Raw genomic sequence first — 19,624 nt, 5'->3', positions numbered from 1 at the left:
CTCGGAGCAAGCTAATAACCCTAACGTACGCTTTCGCCATCCCGCTCGAGTGTAAAAACAATTTTTGAAAATAAATAAGTTCCAATTAGTTTTAATACGCTTTCGCCATCCTTAAAACTACTGTCCTATGTCTACTATCTGGTTAAAGATCTCAAACTTTCGCTCTATTGATTTTAACCTTTGACCGTCCTAACCCCTCAAACTTTCGCTCTATTGGTTTTAAGACTTACTAATTAAATTAGACATATAAACCAAAAATAAGTGATAATTAATAAAACATAATTAAGCCAATTTATTTCGGATCCCTACGGTTAACTTACTTTACATACCGACACCTTTAGTAATTTAGCCAGACATATTAATACGATTAAACATGCATAAATCGGTTCGGTTCATAATAATAAGCATATTAAATGGCATATAATATATCATGCAAACAAATATAAATAAGGCGGTAAATAAAAAACCTGAATTAAATAAATGGTAACTGGATCTTCAAGTACTGAACTTCCACCACAGGTTGGCTGGATCGTTCTTCGGAATTTAAATGGCAGAAAATAAAAACAAGGAAATAAAAGCGATAAATCTAACGTAAGGCTAGATCTACGAAAAGTTCACAACAATTTCCAGTGTAGAAATCGTTGTGAGAAAATAAACGGTTGAATGAAAGCAGAATAAAGAAAAGCGGTTCGCGGTACAATTTCGGCAGCACTTCGTTGGCAGGAAATCAGACTCATTGAAGGGAAGTGGCTGGCTCTATTTATAGGCGAGGCTTTGAAGTTGCTTTGCGTGAAAAGAGGAGCTTCCAACAGACTTGGACGTGGAGACGTGCGTCTCCGTTTCTTCAGGAAGACTTGAGACGTGCGTCTCAAGTGGAGAGAATCTAGGGGCAGTTGGAGACGGGCGTCTCCTCTTGGTGACGTGGCAGAAGAGAACGTGGAGACGTGCGTCTCCACTTGCTTGCATGGTTTGGGCTACGTATTTTTGTTCCTTTGTGGGCTGGTTCGTCTCTTTTGGGCCTTTGGGTCCTTAATTGCACCCTTCTTTCACTTCAGCACTCCCTTTTCATCTTTTAGGCATAAATATTGGTCATTTAAGCTCTATTTTCTTTCCTTTTCGCAAATAGTCGTAATTGAAGTGTAAAACCTGAAACAAAGCAAATACTCGCGTAATATCATAATAAATTAACATAATAAACGGAAAATGCTATAAATATCTATGGATTTTAAGCTAAATATACGATATAAAATCGTGTTATCAAGACCATCTCTTTTATTAAAAGCAAAGGGTTTAAGGCCAAACATGAGCCACCATGTTTGAGGGAATTTAGTAAAATCCATCCACAGTTCAGAAATGAAAACAAAGTCAGGAGAGTTGTTTTGAATCAGATTTCTTAGAGTCAGTCTAGAAGAGCTATTGGCAAGTCCCCTGATGTTCCAATAAAGGCACTTCATAGAGACAGGTTTTGTGACCAAACATCAGTCTCGTATTATTTGAGGTATTAGTCTTCTTATTCCTTCTTCTCTTGCTAGTGACAAGTTGGAAATCCTTCTGTTGAAACAGATCCACACCTGTGTCTTCTTGATCAGCCATGTTATCCCAGGCTTCCTTCAAAAAAATCCGTAACTTGTTCCTTGTGTCTTTCCTCAAGTTGAGTTTCAGGAACAAAATCCACCAATTGTGTGGCATCAACAAACTCACTCTCTGAGGAACCATCATCCTCCAGGGAGTTGTTAGAATTGTGAGGTTGAGGAATTAGGACAAGATTGGTATACTTAATTTCCACATTGTGAGGTTGCGGAATTGGGACTAGAATAGTATCCTCATTCACCACGTTATTAATGACCTTGTGTATTTTCTCAGTTGTATCCACCAAGTTAGCTTGAGTGTGCCCAACTCCTTCCGCACCATCCCCTGCAACCGGTTGAGGCTCTGAATTAGCTTTAGAGGATTCTCCAACTACAAACTTTCTACTAGTAGGAATAAAAGCGCTTTTGTCCTGCTTCTGCAAAGTTTCAGACCCCTTTCCGCATACATGTTCCTTTCTTTTGCAATTCGTGATAGAGTGACCAATACTATTGCAGTAGCTGCAAAATTCAGGAATTTTCTCATATTCAATATCAACAAAGAATGCAAACCCTACTCTTTCGACTAGGATTTTATAACTTAGTTCTTTTGTAAGATCAAGATCCACCAATATGCGAACAAAATGACCAAACGGTCTTTCAAACACAGATTTATCGGATGCCGAATTGATACAGATCAGGGTGCCGATACTATTGGCAATAACAAAGAGTATTCTAGGTCTCCAGTATTCCTGAGAGAGCCCATGTATTCTAATCCCCACCTGCGCAGAGATTTGCTTCAGAGTAGCAGGCACAAAATATTTTGTCCATGGAAAGAGTTTTAGAATGCCATTTGGAAGTGACCAACTATTAACAGATCTGACCCTTTGAACATCTTCGAGCAAAGAAAATGCAAATTCAAAGAAACATTTTCCTAGAGATGTCACTCCCCATTTTCCAATCGAAGGCCAGAGTTCAAGAATCTTAATTCTAAGATTCGCCACCATGAGCGACTGAGAGCCCTTGGACCAAACCACACGCCCATGTAAATGATGCTTGCAGGCTTCTACTCCAAGAGTGTATTCTTCTTCCGGGATTGTGATTGCCAGCTTATCCCCTTTTATACAAGGAGTGGGAAGTTGGCTTAAAGGAATATCACAAACATTGTTGGATACAACCGAAGCAAATGATTTAGCCTTCAAGGTACTAGAAGTATTGTTAATCGAGCTGCCAATGTTATCTTTACTAGCATTAACATAAGAATGCGTTTCTGGAAACAGAAGAGACACATCCATTGAGAAGGAAGGAAGAGAGTAGAATAGAGAAACAGGGGGAAGAAGAGGTTCTACGGCGGAGGAACTAGCCGTTATCGGTCATTGCCTTCATTTGTCTTAGGAAGTTAGGTAGTCTTAAAGGAGATTATATGGTGGGTAAATAATCTCAAGATATATAGGTTTCTAATCATGTAAAATTGAATTAATGAAATATACTCTCTTCTTCCTCCATAAAGAACCAGCAAGTGAAGTCGAAAGAGAAGTTCAACAAGAAGAAGTCATAGGTTAAGCAAACATAAGCACACCTCAAAGAACAAGACACATGCATGCAATGTTGCAGGAATGTGTGATTATATCAGATGATGTGGTCGACGATGAAGGTAAGCTAATACATTATGCATTCTATACAGATATCAAACCAGGCAATATAGTTGAGGCATTAAAGGATTCGAAGTGGATGAAAGCGGTGAATGAGGAACTGAAATCCATTGAAGTCAACAACACTTGGTCACTTGCCGAATTTCCTCAAGACAATAAGGAAATCGATGTGAAGTGGTTATACAAGGTGAAGTTAAATCCCAAAGGAGAAGTAACTCGACACAAGACAAGACTTATGGTGAAAGGATTTCTTTAGAAAGAAGGAATCGACTTCGACGAAGTTTGTGCACCTATTGTTAGGATAAAAACAATCAAGTTTGTTGTTGGTCTAACAAACATGAACAACTAGCATATGTGTCAGATGGATTTGAAATATGCATTCCTAAATGGCCCTTTAGATGAAGAATTTTATGTTTCAAAACCATTTGGGTTTGTGATACAAGGCCAAGAAAGCAAGGTATACAGGCTGCATAAAATCCTGTATGGACTCAAACAAACTCCAAGAGCTTGGAATAAGAATGTAGATAGTTTCCTAAGGGAAAAGGTGTAACACCCATTTTCTAACCCCAAATATTACATATAATAACAGAGTAATTAAAACATGCATATTACAAAAGGGAGTCACATGTTGTTTCCATAACAATGAAAACCAAACATAAACATGCGTCTGATCATATTCATAACACATATTTAAAACTTCATGTTTCAACAATATACATAACGCAACGGAATAATAGATTCTCAAAACAAATCAATGATCATATCCCATACTATAATCATCTACCAATCATAATGACATTATCATATCCTCAATAAGTCATATGAATTCAAACATAGGCACCAAGGCCACTTAGTAAAATATATATCTAAATACAATGTTAAATAAGAGAAATAAAACCATTATCTCAAACATTTAAACATGATTTTAAATACCCTCCGTGTTACATGACCAGAGCATTGACTCAATACCTAACAAAACAATAAATAATCGATAAGCTCCTCGGTTAAATCCTCGTGCAAGCACACTACTCGTCGGAACCTGCGTGACGTCGCATTTAACATCATTCAAATAGAAGGGTGAGAATTCGCATAATAAATGAATACATATAATATGAACAATGATTATTGCTTACAAAGAATCCAACCATTCCTCACACTTCATAGTTTAAATGCATTCCTCAATTATCACACATAACACAATCATTGTTAGTCTCCACCAAAATAGCAATTATCAAAACAACACGTAAGCACACATTTATTCAAATATCACATAGCAAACAATGTGACTCCAATGCAAGTAATGTGACTCATGCATGTGGTACCAAGTGAACATCAAGCTCACCGCTCTCGAATACATATTCAAGAATCGGAGTCATGCTTCTGATCCGAACAAGACCAAAGCCCTCAAAACATGAACATTTAGTCCACCGCTTCTGAATCCACATAGGAACAAAGCCACACCTCTATTTTCACACAAGGATCAAAGCCAACTTGGATTATCATCTCCCCATGAATGCATGTGCAATAAGACTCACAATATATGCAATTAAGATTATCACACAACCTTAATTATCCAAGTATATCACAATAATTTGTACAATTCAAATTATCCACCAAAATGTTGCACAACACATTTATCATCAATAAGGCATACACATAGCATTTATTGATTGCACATAACATAGAGCACACAAGCCAATTCATGTTATTCACATAATTCACCTGAAGCATCATATACATGTATAAAACTCAAGTAACATGTACATAATCGTTTTCGATTCAAAACCTATCCAAACATCATTGAATAAATTATTAAAACACATGGAAATCCATCTTAAATCATAAGCATACATGATCCCAAGTCAAAGAATAAAAAATCACAAAATTTCATAACATGCCGCGCTAGACGCCCTTACCCGCGCTATGCGCGCCAAGTCAGAAGTTCTGGCGCTACGCGCGCTAGGTCCAACGCGACGCGCCCTCTACGTATTTTGGAAAAAAACCAAATTTTGACAGCACACTGAAAACATGATTTTAACCAACCAAAACCCAACCAAATAACAATTAATCACATATAAATGATTCCTAATCATGTTTCTACTCATGGGTTAACATTATAACAACATGAAACATGATTCAATCCCAAATTTTCATGGATTCTACACAAACCCTGACATTTGAAACTATGAGAAATTGAAGAGATGAACAACCTAAGCATACAACTACCCATTGCATACATATATTCCCATAATAATGAGGATTCTCCCCCTTACCATAGGTTCAATCTTCTTCTAGGTTTCCTCCATTTTTCCCTCTTTCTCCTCTTTCTCTTCTCTTGATGTTCTCCATTATATTCTTTCAAAATGAATGTTATGAGAGACTAAACCTAGTTTTCTCTTACTATCTTTCTTTAATCCATTGGGCTTAGCATCTCTCACACCCCCTTATTACTATTATTTCTAATAATTAGGCCCAATAGCTAATATCTTATTATTCTACCAATAATTCTAATAACCCCAATTAACATAATAACACATAATTAAGTAATTATCACACCAAATAATAATTAAATAATTATACTAATAATAAAATGGCTATCAAATAAATAAAATAGAAAAATCGGGATGTTACAGAAGGAATTTATAAAGTGCAAACATGAGCAAGGAGTATATGTAAGAAGAAGAAGAAGAAGAAGAAGAAAGAGTGAATTGCTTATACCTCGTCTCTATATTGATGACTTGTTAATAATAGTTAGCTGAAGAAAGAGATCAAAGACTTCAGAGGTGAAACATTAGCAAGGAGTTCGAAATGTCAGATTTGGGCAATATTTCATACTTTCTTGGTATCGAATTCTACAAGAGTAGTAGAGGCCTGATGATGCATCAAAGAAGATATGCAAGTGAAATACTGAAAAGATTTGAGATGGAAGACTACAATGCAACTTCGACACATGCTAAACCAAGACTACAACTATCGAAAGACTCAGTTAAAGATGATGTCAACCCAACACAGTCTAGAAGACTTATTGGGTCATTAAGATACCTTTGTTACATAAGGCCTGATCTATCATACAGTGTAGGTATGGTGAGTATATTCATGCAAAAGCCAAAGGTATCACATCTAGCACCGATGAAGATGATACTAAGGTATCTCAAAGGAACCCTCGACTATGGCATTTTGTTTCCTGCAGCTGATGAAGGAAAAGAATGCAAGCTAGTGGGATACACCGACTTAAGTTGGAAAGGTGATGTTGAGGATAGAAAATCCACAGTTGGCTATGTATTTATGTTAGGTGGTGCACCAGTTGCTTAGAGCTCAAGAAAAGAACCAGTAGTAGCATTGTCATCATATGAAGCAAAGTACATAGCTACTTCTCTCTGCGCATGTCAAGCAACATGGATGGTGAATTTGGTCGAAGAAATTACATGGAAGAATCAAGGATCTATTACCATGAAGATCTACAACATGTCTGCTATCAATTTGGCAAAGAATCCGATAGCACGTGGAAGAAGCAGACACTTCGAGAGCAAGTAGCAAAAGGGAAGTTGAACTTGGAACACTACAAAACTAAGAATCAGATTGCAGACATTGTGATGATGGGTGTGCAGGTTGAAGAGTTCAAAAGACTAAGAACAATGATGAATATATATAACTTAGACACAATGAATTAGGTGGTGTGTTCAGAATGTAATTTTTTGTGTCAAAGCACCATTTCGACAAATTTTGTTGTTGTCGAAATGTTGTGTCAAAATTTGTATAGTTGTCAAAATGTCGAAGAAGTGTATCTCGACAAAAATTAAGACTTAGTTTTATTGTGTTTTTAATTGAATTAGGTTAGTTGGAGATTGCTTGGTGTGCAAACAATCTCATTCGATATAGGGAGGTACCCTATCATTGTAATAGTGCAGTTGCATAGAGAAAAGATAGAATAAAATCTCAGTTGAGAACAGAGGAATGTTCTGCAAATATATGTTTCTTCTTCTTCCCCTTTTCTCTCAAACCATAATTTCTCTTTTCTTTCCCAATTCATCCTTTCATTTCTTCTCTCATAATCATTGTGCAGCAGAATCATCTTGCAATTAAGACGTGGTTGATTCACTCGAGTGAAGAGTGAAAAACAACAGACAAAATCAATCGAAAGAATTGATTCTTGTTTATCAAGATTGATTTGGAATTAGCTCCAATATTGGAGTGTAATTCCAACAAAACTAGTACCTGTTTCGATTTTAATAATGAACATGTTATTCCTTACATTTAACTTTTATCACAACTAATTGTGTTTTGTTTTATTTTCTTTTCAATGTATAGCGTTCGAATTCTGCTAGCTAACAATTCATCTATTAGGTCAGCATATCCAGAGTGAGTAATTGAATAGGGTCATGGAGAATTTTGATCCAAATCAATAAAACTTTCACTAAAGACATAAAAACCATAAAATTGTGAAATCTTTTAAATAAATTTACTCAATCAAAAATAGTTAGAGAGGTCTTACAACTCGCATGGTGAAAAGCCTGGGATAGGCTTTAATTAGGCACAGTTCTAAATTCCTGTTATTTATGGTTGTAGCCTAATGATTCAATGATCTGGGGCATGTCTTTAGCTCCCAGATGAACATCAGTCATATTCCATAGTTTCCATGAAGGTCAAGCTGGCAACATTCATGGTTTTTTCATCTGGGCCAAGTGGGTCATAAGGTGAATCTTCTCCAAACTCATTTGGCAGTAACTTCCAATGCAAGCAAGGTTCCCAATCTGCTTCTTTGAGTGTATTAAGTATCTCTTTTACCACTATCTTGCTACCCTCATGTGTCAAATGAATTCCATCCCTATCAAACAACATTCAAGGAAACGAATGAACGATAAGCACATTCGACATAATCCATCATAATTGTGTCTAAAAAGTTATAACAAACAATGATTTGTGATTTGTTGGTAGTGTAAAAAGTCTTACACTGACAGTGCATTAAAGGGTCATATGAGAGCAAACTTACGTGAAGCAATCATTGCGCCAGCTATCCCTCTTTTGGATTGCAGACCACAGATCAATGGCCTTGATATTCATCTCGCGGCATAGCTCCAAACATGCTTCTGAATATATTCGACACGATTCGTTATTCCTTGGTGGTCTCTGTATACAACTGATTGTAGCCCAGAAAAAAAAGGAATAAGAATGTTAGAAGGGCTTGAATAATAACATATCATTCTTAAAATTTCTTATATGCTAGTGATGTTAAATGTATAACCATTCATATAGGCATATATGAATTTGCAAATTTCTCATAAGAATTTGAATAGTAAAAACCTGTTTCCATAAATTTGCACTTCATTGCAAGGTGGAGAACTGAGAAATATAAGGCGAGTCTTCTTTGACAGACTCTGGAAATCATTAGACGTGTCAAATTTTGTAGCAACAAACATAACAAGTAAAAATAATGCAGATTATGCAAGCATTTCCGAAGAAATTATTTCTTGAATAATGAACTATTTTTTATATATTGATGACAGAGATAGAAAGTGTTATACTAGAGCGAAATTTTACCTTGAGATGATTAGCAATCTTCTTCATATTTTCGATGTATTCTTGCAGAGGTACATGTGGACCAAAGCCACTTGGATGAGAAAGAACAGAATCATTGCCGCCAAAGTATACAACTATCAACGACGGTTGCTCCGTGGCATTCTATGTTATAGAAGACAACATACCAAAAGGTGATTCTTTGTTTGTAAATTATACCAAGAACCAATGTGCAAACCTAAATTATACCTTGGGAAAAATTGTATCCAAAACCTGCACGGCGCGCCTTGTATTCCAACCAGAGTATCCTCGCAGAACTATATCCGCCTATGTAATGACACCGTCAGATAAACTAAATTCATTGACGATATCATAATGCAACATACAAAGACAAATCAAATAAGGGGGAAGCTTGTTTGGTACACGGTTGATAGAATTTTTTTTTCGTCTTAACCTTCCAGTCCCGAGAGGAAAGGGGCTCTGGTAATCAAGAGTTTCGGCGGGAAGATAAGTAAAGTCAGATCAAGAATTGTTCCAGTTGAGTTCCAACAAACTCAAGTAAGTTAATTAACTATTTGAGTCCAATCACCAGAAATCAGTATTTTATTACTCAAAAATCGCGAAAATCCCTCCTAATTACCTAACAATGGCAGAGTTCCTTGAGTTTTTCCAACAAATTCAAACCCTTCAACAACAACAACCAACTAAACCTAACCTAACAACCAATAACTCATCTATTAATGTTATTAATACACAATTAACTACTAATAATGTGTAAACAAGGATAATCCCCATAAAATCAGGTTTATTTTTCATTTGAAGATTTCTTCCGTAAGAAAACAAAGTGAATCAGCACATATCATATGATCCATTCAATCTGAGATGACATAAATCATATAAAATGAATAAACATAACAGATTCACAAGACTGAGTAGAAAAGTACCTTGCGAGAATACAGGTGAGAAAGAATAGCACCCCAACCTTCTTTGAGATAACTGAGTTGAACAATGGAAGAACCAAACAGAACTATTTGAGGCCTCGATGGTCCTACCATTTCTCTGTGAATCTTTTTGTCTCTCTCAAGAGAGCGATACAATTATTGAGTGATGATGTGAGTGACTGACTGACTGGAAAGGAAGTAGTACATTGGAAACTTCTCTTATCATATTTACAAAAAACGACACATCGATACAGTATATTAAAAATAAAAAGTCACACTGAACCGGCGGTCTAACCGAGAATAGGAGGATATCGGTCTGGTCTAATTGCTAGATAGATTGAGTATGTTATTAAATCAGTGGAAACCGAACAGAACCTACTAAAATCAATAAAAACTAGTGAATCGGCGATTGTGGAAAATCGACGGGTAAAATGTATGTTTTTTTCTCGAATAAAGCAGTGTTGTTTTGATACTTTAAAAAAATATAATTAAAATATAATTAGAATTTATTTTAAATTTATTTAGAATAACTTTTTTTTTGAATTAGTTCAAAATTTATCTGGATTTATATTTTGTAATTATTTTATTGTGTGCGATGTTTAAAATTTGAATTTAAAGAATAAATACGTGGAATTGTGATATTTTAAAATTTTGTAGGTGTCATGATATTTTTTATAGAGAGAGTTATTCAGTTCGACCGATTTAATAAATATATAATTTTGTTATAGAGACCGAATTATTCAAACGAATAATCTGATTTAATATGATTTATGTTAGTGCTTGAGGCACTTTTAGTGAGGAGAGAAAGAGAGAATAATAAAGGAAATAAGGATTATATTATTCACTTGAATTATACAAATAAGGATACAACGTAAGACTATTTATATACTACCCTAATTGGGATGGAGATTACACAACTTGGATTATATTTGATATTATTATATTAGATTATATTTGATATTATATTAATAATATCAATCCCACTAATATCACAACAAATCTAATAATATCTCAACACACCCCCTATAATCTAAGTTGTCGAACAACTTTAGTCATAGTCGAACTGGACTATTTCTAATTTCTTTCTCAAATTCAGGATTCTGTCGATCTTCAATCCTTTGGTGAAAATGTCGGCCAACTGTGCTTCACTTGAGCAATGCCTAACTTCAAGTTCACCTTGATTCACCTTCTCCCTTAAGAAGTGAAATCAAGCTTCGATATGCTTACTCCTTCCATGCAGAACTGGATTCTTCGGCAGATTTATGGCGGACTTGTTGTCGATTTGCAACACAAACGGGTTCTTCACTTCGACTTCCATTTCTTCAAGTAAAGTTCTGATCCAAATTGCTTGACATGCATCATAGGATCCTGCTATATATTCAGCTTCACATGAAGACAATGCCACCACAGGTTGTTTCTTCGAACACCATGAGATTGGGGCACCAAATACTTGAAAGAAATATCCAGTTGTGCTTCTTCGATCTTCCTTATCTCCACACTAATCAGCATCTGAAAAATAATTTACTATTGCTTCTTTTTCTTCAGAGTCTTGTCGAAATAGTATTCCACAGTTTATTGATCCTTTCAAATATCTCAGGATTCTTCTTGCAGTCTTCATACGTGACACCCTTGGTTCACTCATATATCTACTTACTAATCCGACAGTGAAACCTATATCAGGTCGACTGTTGCACACATACCTCAGAGATCCAATAATTTGTTTGAACAAAGTTGCATCAACTTTGTCTTCCTCTCCATGCTTCTCCAACTTCACATTTGGTTTGACGGGTGAAGAGGCAGGATTCGAATCTTCCATTATGAATCTCTTGAGAATCTCTTTGATATACTTCCTTTGATGTAGCACCATACCTTGCTTCGACACTTGAAATTCCATACCTAGGAAATAAGACAATTTTCCCAGATCCGACATTTCAAATTCTTTCATCATCAGCTCTTTGAACTTGGACAAGTTCTTCAAGCTATTTCCAGTTACTAACAAGACATCAACATACAAGCAGATGATTGTTATATCTTGTTCTACCACCTGAACATAGACACCATACTCAGATTTGCATTTTACAAATCCCAATTCGACTAAGTATGAGTTGATCTTCTTGTTCCATGCCCTAGGTACCTTCTTGAGGCCATAGAGCGCTTTGTGCAACTTATATACTTTACTCGCTTCCTTCTGAATCAAAAACCCTAGAGGTTGTGTGACATAGATCTCTTCGTCTAAGGGACCATTCAGAAATGCTGATTTCATATCTAAATGAAATATCGACCAGCCTTGGTTGCATGCCAATGCTACCACTAGTCGAATAGTCTCCATTCTTGCTACTGGAGAAAATACTTCAGAATAGGCAAGTCATTCTCTTTGAAGAAACCCTCGAGCTACTAGACTTGCTTTATATCTTGCTATCGACCCATCAGCATTGTGTTTCAATTTGAACACCCACTTCACATTGATAGCCTTTGTATGTGCTGGAAATTCGACTAACTCCCATGTGTTCTTTCTTTCGATTGCCTGTAATCTTCAATCATAGCTAACTTCCACTAATTAATCTTCAAAGCTTCGCTATAGTTGATTGGTTCAGCACCTGCAAGTAAAGCAAAATAAACTAATTCTCCATCTAGTGTGACTTCATCATCACCTATCACTTCATAATCATGAAGTCTTGTTGGACGAACTCTAGTTCTTTGAGGTCTTTGGCTTATGCCAGCTACATCCTCTTCGACTTCGACTGTGTCGGGATTGTTAGCAACTACTTCGACCTCGACAGTGTCTTCAACTAGATTTTCAGCAATTCCTTCGACTTTGACTTCAATTATTTCTCCGTCGATGTCAGAGCTCAACAATGGCTTGTCTGATTCTACACTGACTTCGACTGGATTCTCAACAATTCCTTCAACTTCATCAGTTATACCAAACCAGATCTTGGATTCAACATAGTTATCTCTGATTGCAGCCATAACCATCATACCTTTAGAATCATTTGAATCTTGGCGTGCAAAGTTCACTCCTTCGTCTTTTCCTTTTTTCGATCCATTTTCTTTTCTGTACAAACAATTTTTAGACATGTGACCCCACTTTTCACAGTTATAGCACTGCACACCTTTACCTTTTTTATCTTCTTTGTCCTTTCGATAGTTTCCTCCTCCCCCTTTCGAGGATTCAGAAGTCCTATCTTCATCCTACTGCTTATGGGGGTTCAACCAAGGCTTCTTGCCCTAATTCTTGTCGAATTTTCCTTTGAATTTGTTGGAACCACAATTCTTTTTCCACGCCTGAGCTTGCAGTACCTGTATTGAATCATGAACTCCTTTCCTTTTAACAATCCTAATCTCATGCGCATCCAACGAACCAACCAGATCCTCTAATTTTAGGTCTTCTACTTTGTTGGATTCTTGAATAGCTACGATAACGTGATCAAAGTGATAAGTCAACGTACGCATTACCTTATCAACTATCATCTTATCGGTTAGGGTTTCACCACAACCCTTCATGAGATGGACGAGTTTTTGCACCTTCGACACATACTCTACAACCTTTTCGTCTTCTCCCATCGACAACAATTCATATTGTCGACGCAAGGTCTGCAACTTGACAACCTTGAATTTCTCACCTCCTTCATAATACTTCACCAGAATATCCCATGCCTCCTTCGCCGATTTAGCATGAGAAATCCTGTCGAAGTTCGCTGAATCTACCGCCGTCTGAATGCAATACGCAGCCTTGCAATTTTTCTTCTTGACTTCGTTGTGGACTGTTTTGTGTGCTTCAGTTGCATCTGCATCCAACACAGGTATGTCGCCTGTAACCACTTCTAGGGTTTCATGGAAGCCAAACAAGGAGTGCATCTGTTTCTTCCATCGAATCCAATTCTTGCCGTCAAGAGTTGGAAGAGAATTCGGAATGCCATTAGTACCATTCATCTTTGCAGCAATTGATTCACGTTCCCTAGAACAATAATCAGGCTATAATACCAATTTGTTAGTGCGTGAGGCACCTTTAGTGAGGAGAGAAAGAGAGAATAATAAAGGAAATAAGGATTCTATTATTCACTTGAATTGTACAAATAAGGATACAACCTATGACTATTTATATATAACCCTAATTGGGCTTGAGCTTACACAACTTGGATTATATTTGATATTATTATATTAGAATATATTTGATATTATATTAATAATGTCAATCCCACTAATATCTCAACAAATCTAATAATATCTCAACAGTTTAATCATACAGATTAATAAATGACTCGGTGGTTCGACCAATGATTCAGAAATTAATACCTCACAAATTTTATTACCGATCTAATTTTTAATACATATATTTTATCATTTTTTATAAAATTTTCAATTAAAAAACATAGATTTTATGTTTTTTATTCTTGCAAATTCACTTACCAAATGAAGTGATTGTGGTATTGCCACATAGTTTTTTTTATAATTTTTTTAAAATACAATCGGGAGTAATTTTTTTATTATTTTTAATTATTTTAAATTTATACGAAGTGTCTAAGAGAGGATTCAAATGAAAGATTGGAGACGAGTCATACAAATGCATGAATTTCATCTAATCAAAAGTAAGACGAATTATATATATATATATATATATATATATATATATATATATATATATATATATATATAATGTAAATTCAGCAAAAGGAGAATTATTTCTAATATAGAATTGAAAGTTGGAAACTATATCATCCCACAAATCACGCGATTAAAATATTTGGATCTGTAATATAGAATGATGGATAAATAGAAGAGATGTAAATAATCAAATTCAAATTGGGTAGTTGAAATAAATGTGCCACAAAAGTACTTGTCAAGATGAATAGAAAATTCTATCGATCAAAGGTAAGATATATGATGTAGTAAGAGACCGGATATTGGACAATAGAGAATCAATACAAGAATAAAATAATTGTAGTAAAAATGAGGATATTGCATTTGATGAGTGATAAGATTAGATGAGATAACTTTTGAAATGACAATATTAGAGAGTGTGTTAGGGTACCTATAGAAAAGATTGGGGAAAATAGATTAAGTTTCTTTGGGCATATATAGAGAAAACATGTAAATCATGTTATAAGGAGAGTAAATAACATGAAGAGAAGTCAAACAGTTAGAGGTAGAAGAAGACTTAAAAAATTGTTAAGAGACTAAAAATGTCATGAATGAGAATAAGAAAGAGAGAAATGGAGAGAAAACTTAAAGCCACAAGTTTGATTGATTATGCTTAAAATGAGATTACACATGAGCCATTCTTATATAGTTAATGGAACAACATATCAACTATCTCCAACTAAGTAAATTTAAACTCAACTAACTTCAACAAACTTAAACTAGCCATAACTAATTATTTTCCTGAAATGGAAACTTTGTAGCTAACTTTTAAAAAACAGTTGCTAAAAATAGTAATTTTGTTATAAGGTGAGAGCCCCAAACAGGGGTGACTTCAAGGTACCCATTTGGCGTGATATCATCAGAGTGACATCTTCACAAAACATGGGGGCTCGCCCTTGGGGAGGTGATGTGTATAGTACCATTATTTACATTATTCTTATGAAAATGAGTCCTACCATGACTCCATAGAAAGTAGGTAGTCAACAGTCTCTCTTGTCGCGGTGAAAAATTGGAGACCAAGCTATTGATTAACTTAACTCACAAAAACAAGAGTTCACCATCGAACTTTATTATTTCCAAGGGAAAGGGGGAAAGATTGAACAAAAAGCCACAATAAACAAGCAAAGAAAAAATCAAAGCTAAAAACAAAGCAATAAAGAGATTAAAGGTATGGGGGTTGATTATATAAAGGGAAGGTATTAACACCCAATGTATCTATAGTACTCTATAGGAACCTCTTGAAATATCTGCATTTTAGCTAAAATTGTTTGCTTGCAAAAAAGATTAGGGAGATAGAAAAAGAAATGTTTTTTATGGTTTTTGTGATTTGGAAAGACATTAAGTCTTATGCCTACGTACCAATAAAGGATCAAAACCTCGTAGTTCGGAGTACAAATAACAAAAGGGTTTGTTATGATTGATTTTAATTGAAGAGACATTTTTGTCATCTCAAGGATAATACTCAACTAATCACCCACAAGCATGAGAAGATGGGTCTTTGTATCATCGTGAGGGAAGGGCTCCAACTTGGATATAAAATCAACAAGTATGCCACTAACTCCCTCAAGTGGAAATTAAATTAACGTCATTTCAATCATTATTATGGATATATGAGATTCACATCTCAACTATGAAGAGGACTCAAGTCTAATCTTTTGGAAAAAAAAGGTTTTAAATGAAAAGAGTCAAAGTGGTAAAAAGGTTTGAATGAGTTTTATGTGAAGCATTTTTATGAGTTTTATGAGTTTGAGGTGCTTAGAGTGTATTGAAGCATTTTTAAATGCAATGAGGGATGGGAAACAGCATAGCATAAAAAAAAGGATGGGCAAACAAACATAAAGAACACACAAAAGGCAAGAAACTGACAAGAGAGTCAAACATACACAATCCTTTTCCGTTGGATTAAAAGCACGAGTAACATAGGTGTGACAAACAGTTAGGTCAAGGCCAAGCAAGAATATGATATTCAAAGATCAAGAAATCATGGAACTCAATCCATATGTAAGGTCTAAGGTTAACCACCAACACATGAATCAATGAAAGCATATAAACATAGCAAGAATAGCTCAAGAGAGTTCAAGGCATCAAGTCTCAACATCAAGATGAAAACCAAAATACCAAAGCAAAACATTTAGGAGATGATTCAACAATCAAGACAAAGATTTAGGTCATTTAGGGTTCATGCCTCTAAAACTCATCCATTAGGGTTTTATAGTCAAGACAATCCAATCATAACAAGTGAGCAAACAACATGCATCTTGTACAAAGCTCAATCGCTTAAGTACTTAACATGTTATCAAAGGTCAAGAGAGAAAAGCCTCAAAGCAACAGAAGAAAGCATCAAAGCATGACATCAAAGTATCAACCAAGGTTTCAAATCCAAACATGTATCAAGGTAAAGCATAAAGAGTGACCTAAGAATCAATAACATCGTTCTCTAAGAAGAGTATAAAACATGTCAAGATATGGATACATTTCAAAGTATTTGAAGTTAAATTAAGAAGCAATAACAAAAGACACAACATTTATCAAGGTATTTAGGCATGTTTCTAAAAAACTCAATAGAAGTAGCCCTAACAACTTCAAGTTGTGGCCCTAATCATGCATCAAAAGAAAAGGCATCACATCAAATTATCACATCAAATCAACAAGTACAAGTGAACAAGTTCTTATGGGAATTAGGGTTTTAGACCAAACAAATTTTCATGCATCAACATTTAAATCAAACCCTAAAGCATTCCAACAAGTCAACAACTCAACAAGGTATTAAAGCATGGCATTATGCATCAAGTATTTCCATCAAGATAACATCAAGAAGAAAAATCAATTAAATCAAAGCATGTTCATTCTTACTAATTAAAAGAAATTAATTAGCAAAAATTAAATAAATACCAAAAATACTAATGAAAAATAAAATTAAAACATGCAAATGTTTAGCTTTTCTTTTAGGTAATTAAAAGCAATAAAAAACAAAAAAGAAATAAAAAGAAAATCATAAAAATAAGTAAAATATGAAAAAGGGTTCCATGGGTGTTAAACCCATGACCCAAAGGATAATGAAACACATATCTCACCACTGCGCCAAAGTTGGCTTGCCACAAAAGTATTAAAAAGAAAAGGGTTTCATGGGTGTTGAACCCATGACCCATCATACATCACACCACTGCGCCACCACCAACCAGTCATACACTAAATGCAAACAAATATACAAAAGGGAACAAAGCACACTCAACCCATCAGGAGCTGTCAACTGAAATATTTGAGCATGACGCCAAGGGGTAACTTCATCCCCTGCTATTGAACTCGGGCCACCACCAACCACCGTCCACAATGGTTTTCTTACCAGAAATATAATCTGAATACATCAACTTACTCAGAATCAAACAAGGAACATGAATATGGCATTTAATTTCATTGAAACAAACTGAAACTCACACAATCATGGCAAAACCAAAGAAACCCTAGATTTTCAAAGTGAAATTAAATTACGCATACAAACAATCAATGCCTATTTTCATAGGGCTTCAACTCATGTTAACCCGAGCAGTGAGTCAGTAACAAGAATGGTGAAAAATGATGCTTAGAAGCAAGAGTTCAAAGAGTGTGAAATGTTACCTATCAGAGGGAGTACGATGCTCCTTCTCAGTTACTTTCAGAGGTGAAAAAGACCCAACATAAATGTTTTGGTGTGAAATGACTATACATAAACAAAAATTTGGCATAATAAACTCAGGACCGTTGTCACTTTTTATGAACTTAATGTTTGAATTATGTTGAACTTCAACCATTTTAATGAAATTAAGAACATCTTGCCTAGTTTCAGCTTTGGATTTCATTAAAATGATCCAAGTATACCTGTTAAAATCATCAACGACTTTTAGAAAGTATGAATGGCCATGATAAGATTTGATTGCTAGAGGATCTCAAACATCAAAATGCACAAGATCAAAAGGATTTTTGGATTTTTTTTTTAAAACTTGGATGGTAAAGAAGCTTCTTGTGTTTAGCAAAATGACATACATCACAAAAAACTCCTTGATCAATAACAACAAGGGGAAATTATTGTGTTAAGATTTCATTTTAGTATATGATGATTGGCCTAATCTAAAATACCATATGGAACTCTGGAAAAGTACGAACATAGGTATTATTTATGCTAGGGAAATATCCATACTTGTCCTTAAGAGTCAGATGATATAATCCTTCAAGCTTTTTAGCCAAACCAATCATCTTCATGGATTTTTCATCCTGCATAAAACATTTAGTGTCATTAAAACTTATTTGTATTTTGAATTTTGGCATAGTTTTGAAACAAAAATTAAGTTGATAGAAAAATTAAGAATATAAAGGACATTGTCATACCCCAAAATTTGCCCATACTATTTCTCTTGTTCAAATTCAAATCAAAGTACAAAGCTCAAAGACATCTCTCCTAAACAAAGGCTCAAGAAACTAGGGTTTGTGTTGTGCTGAAGAAAATCAATGGATCGGGAGCTCCAATGCACCTCATATGGTCTATGATACCCCACACTACCTCCATGACAAATTTCAGGTCTCAATTCAAAAGATTGATCACTCAATTGTTCAGAAAGTCAATAGTCGACTGGTTTGACCTAAAAGTCAACTGTGGTCAAAGTACAGTCAAAACTCCTGATTTTTTTGTCAACATCCTCATAGTGAAGTATCATTCACCATTTGATCAAGAATTGATCATGGTTCATTAAGGAAAGATCAGAAATCAACAAATCCAAAAGTTTCTAAATTAGGGTTTTCATAGGAGAAAGTCAACTGAACTTTGACCAGCCATAACTCCTACATGGAACATCAGAAATTTTCCATCCAAAGCTCATTTTGAAGGAAATTTGATTCTATACAAATTTATCTCTCACATGCCAAGTCTAAAAATGCTTCATTTGAGAGATATGGATCAAAACATTATAGGTCCTTTTCAAAAGTCAACCAAAAGTCATCTTTTTCAAAAGAGCATACAAGGACCATGGAAAATCATTTTGACATGGGACCAAAAGCATTGGTTAGAGGACTCTTCAAGGTTTCTAAAAAGTCCAAGAAATTGAAAAAATATTGAGGTATGAGGAAATGGCAAGGTGTACAAGTTCACTGATTTTCAAGGGTATGCATGAAGGAAAAAGGTCCAAAATCCCAAATATTTCTAAATGGGCCTATTTTCTTTTCATCCAATCTTTATCTTAAGCCCATGCACGACCCAAAAATATATCTTTCTATTTTTTATTATTTTTATTGATTATTTTATGGTTTTTTCTCATTTAAATCATAATTTAATCATATAAAA

At 35.0% G+C, this 19,624-nt stretch overlaps 2 protein-coding genes across 2 annotated transcripts; both read right to left on the bottom strand.

Annotated features, from left to right (window-relative positions):
• Window positions 1-1,594: 1,594 nt before the first annotated feature.
• LOC131639707 (uncharacterized) lies at window positions 1,595-2,860 on the bottom strand. The gene has a single exon (XM_058910179.1). The coding sequence runs from the start codon at window positions 2,858-2,860 to the stop codon at window positions 1,595-1,597; it is 1,266 nt and encodes a 421-aa protein (XP_058766162.1).
• Window positions 2,861-7,738: 4,878 nt separating this feature from the next.
• LOC131639701 (GDSL esterase/lipase WDL1-like) lies at window positions 7,739-9,884 on the bottom strand. The gene is made up of 6 exons (XM_058910173.1): window positions 9,676-9,884; window positions 8,981-9,058; window positions 8,756-8,896; window positions 8,519-8,592; window positions 8,208-8,354; window positions 7,739-8,042 (listed from the first exon to the last, which is right to left on the bottom strand). The coding sequence occupies exons 1-6, from the start codon at window positions 9,784-9,786 to the stop codon at window positions 7,832-7,834; spliced, it is 762 nt and encodes a 253-aa protein (XP_058766156.1). The 5' UTR covers window positions 9,787-9,884; the 3' UTR covers window positions 7,739-7,831.
• Between the last annotated feature and the right edge of the window lie 9,740 nt (window positions 9,885-19,624).

This window comes from Vicia villosa, unplaced genomic scaffold, assembly GCF_029867415.1.
Source record: "Vicia villosa cultivar HV-30 ecotype Madison, WI unplaced genomic scaffold, Vvil1.0 ctg.002743F_1_1, whole genome shotgun sequence".
In the NCBI taxonomy this organism is placed as follows: Eukaryota; Viridiplantae; Streptophyta; class Magnoliopsida; order Fabales; family Fabaceae; genus Vicia; species Vicia villosa.
Note: the sequence above shows the minus strand (reverse complement) of the source record. Positions and strands in the feature narration are given on the sequence as shown.

Coding starts and splice junctions, on each gene's coding strand:
- LOC131639701 (XM_058910173.1), bottom strand. CDS start 9,786: ATGGTAGGACCATCGAGGCCTCAAATAGTTCTGTTTGGTTCTTCCATT. Junction 8,897..8,980: donor TGGATACAATTTTTCCCAAG/GTATAATTTAGG, acceptor TCTATAACATAG/AATGCCACGGAGCAACCGTC. Junction 8,355..8,518: donor GTGCAAATTTATGGAAACAG/GTTTTTACTATT, acceptor GGCTACAATCAG/TTGTATACAGAGACCACCAA.
- LOC131639707 (XM_058910179.1), bottom strand. CDS start 2,860: ATGGATGTGTCTCTTCTGTTTCCAGAAACGCATTCTTATGTTAATGCT.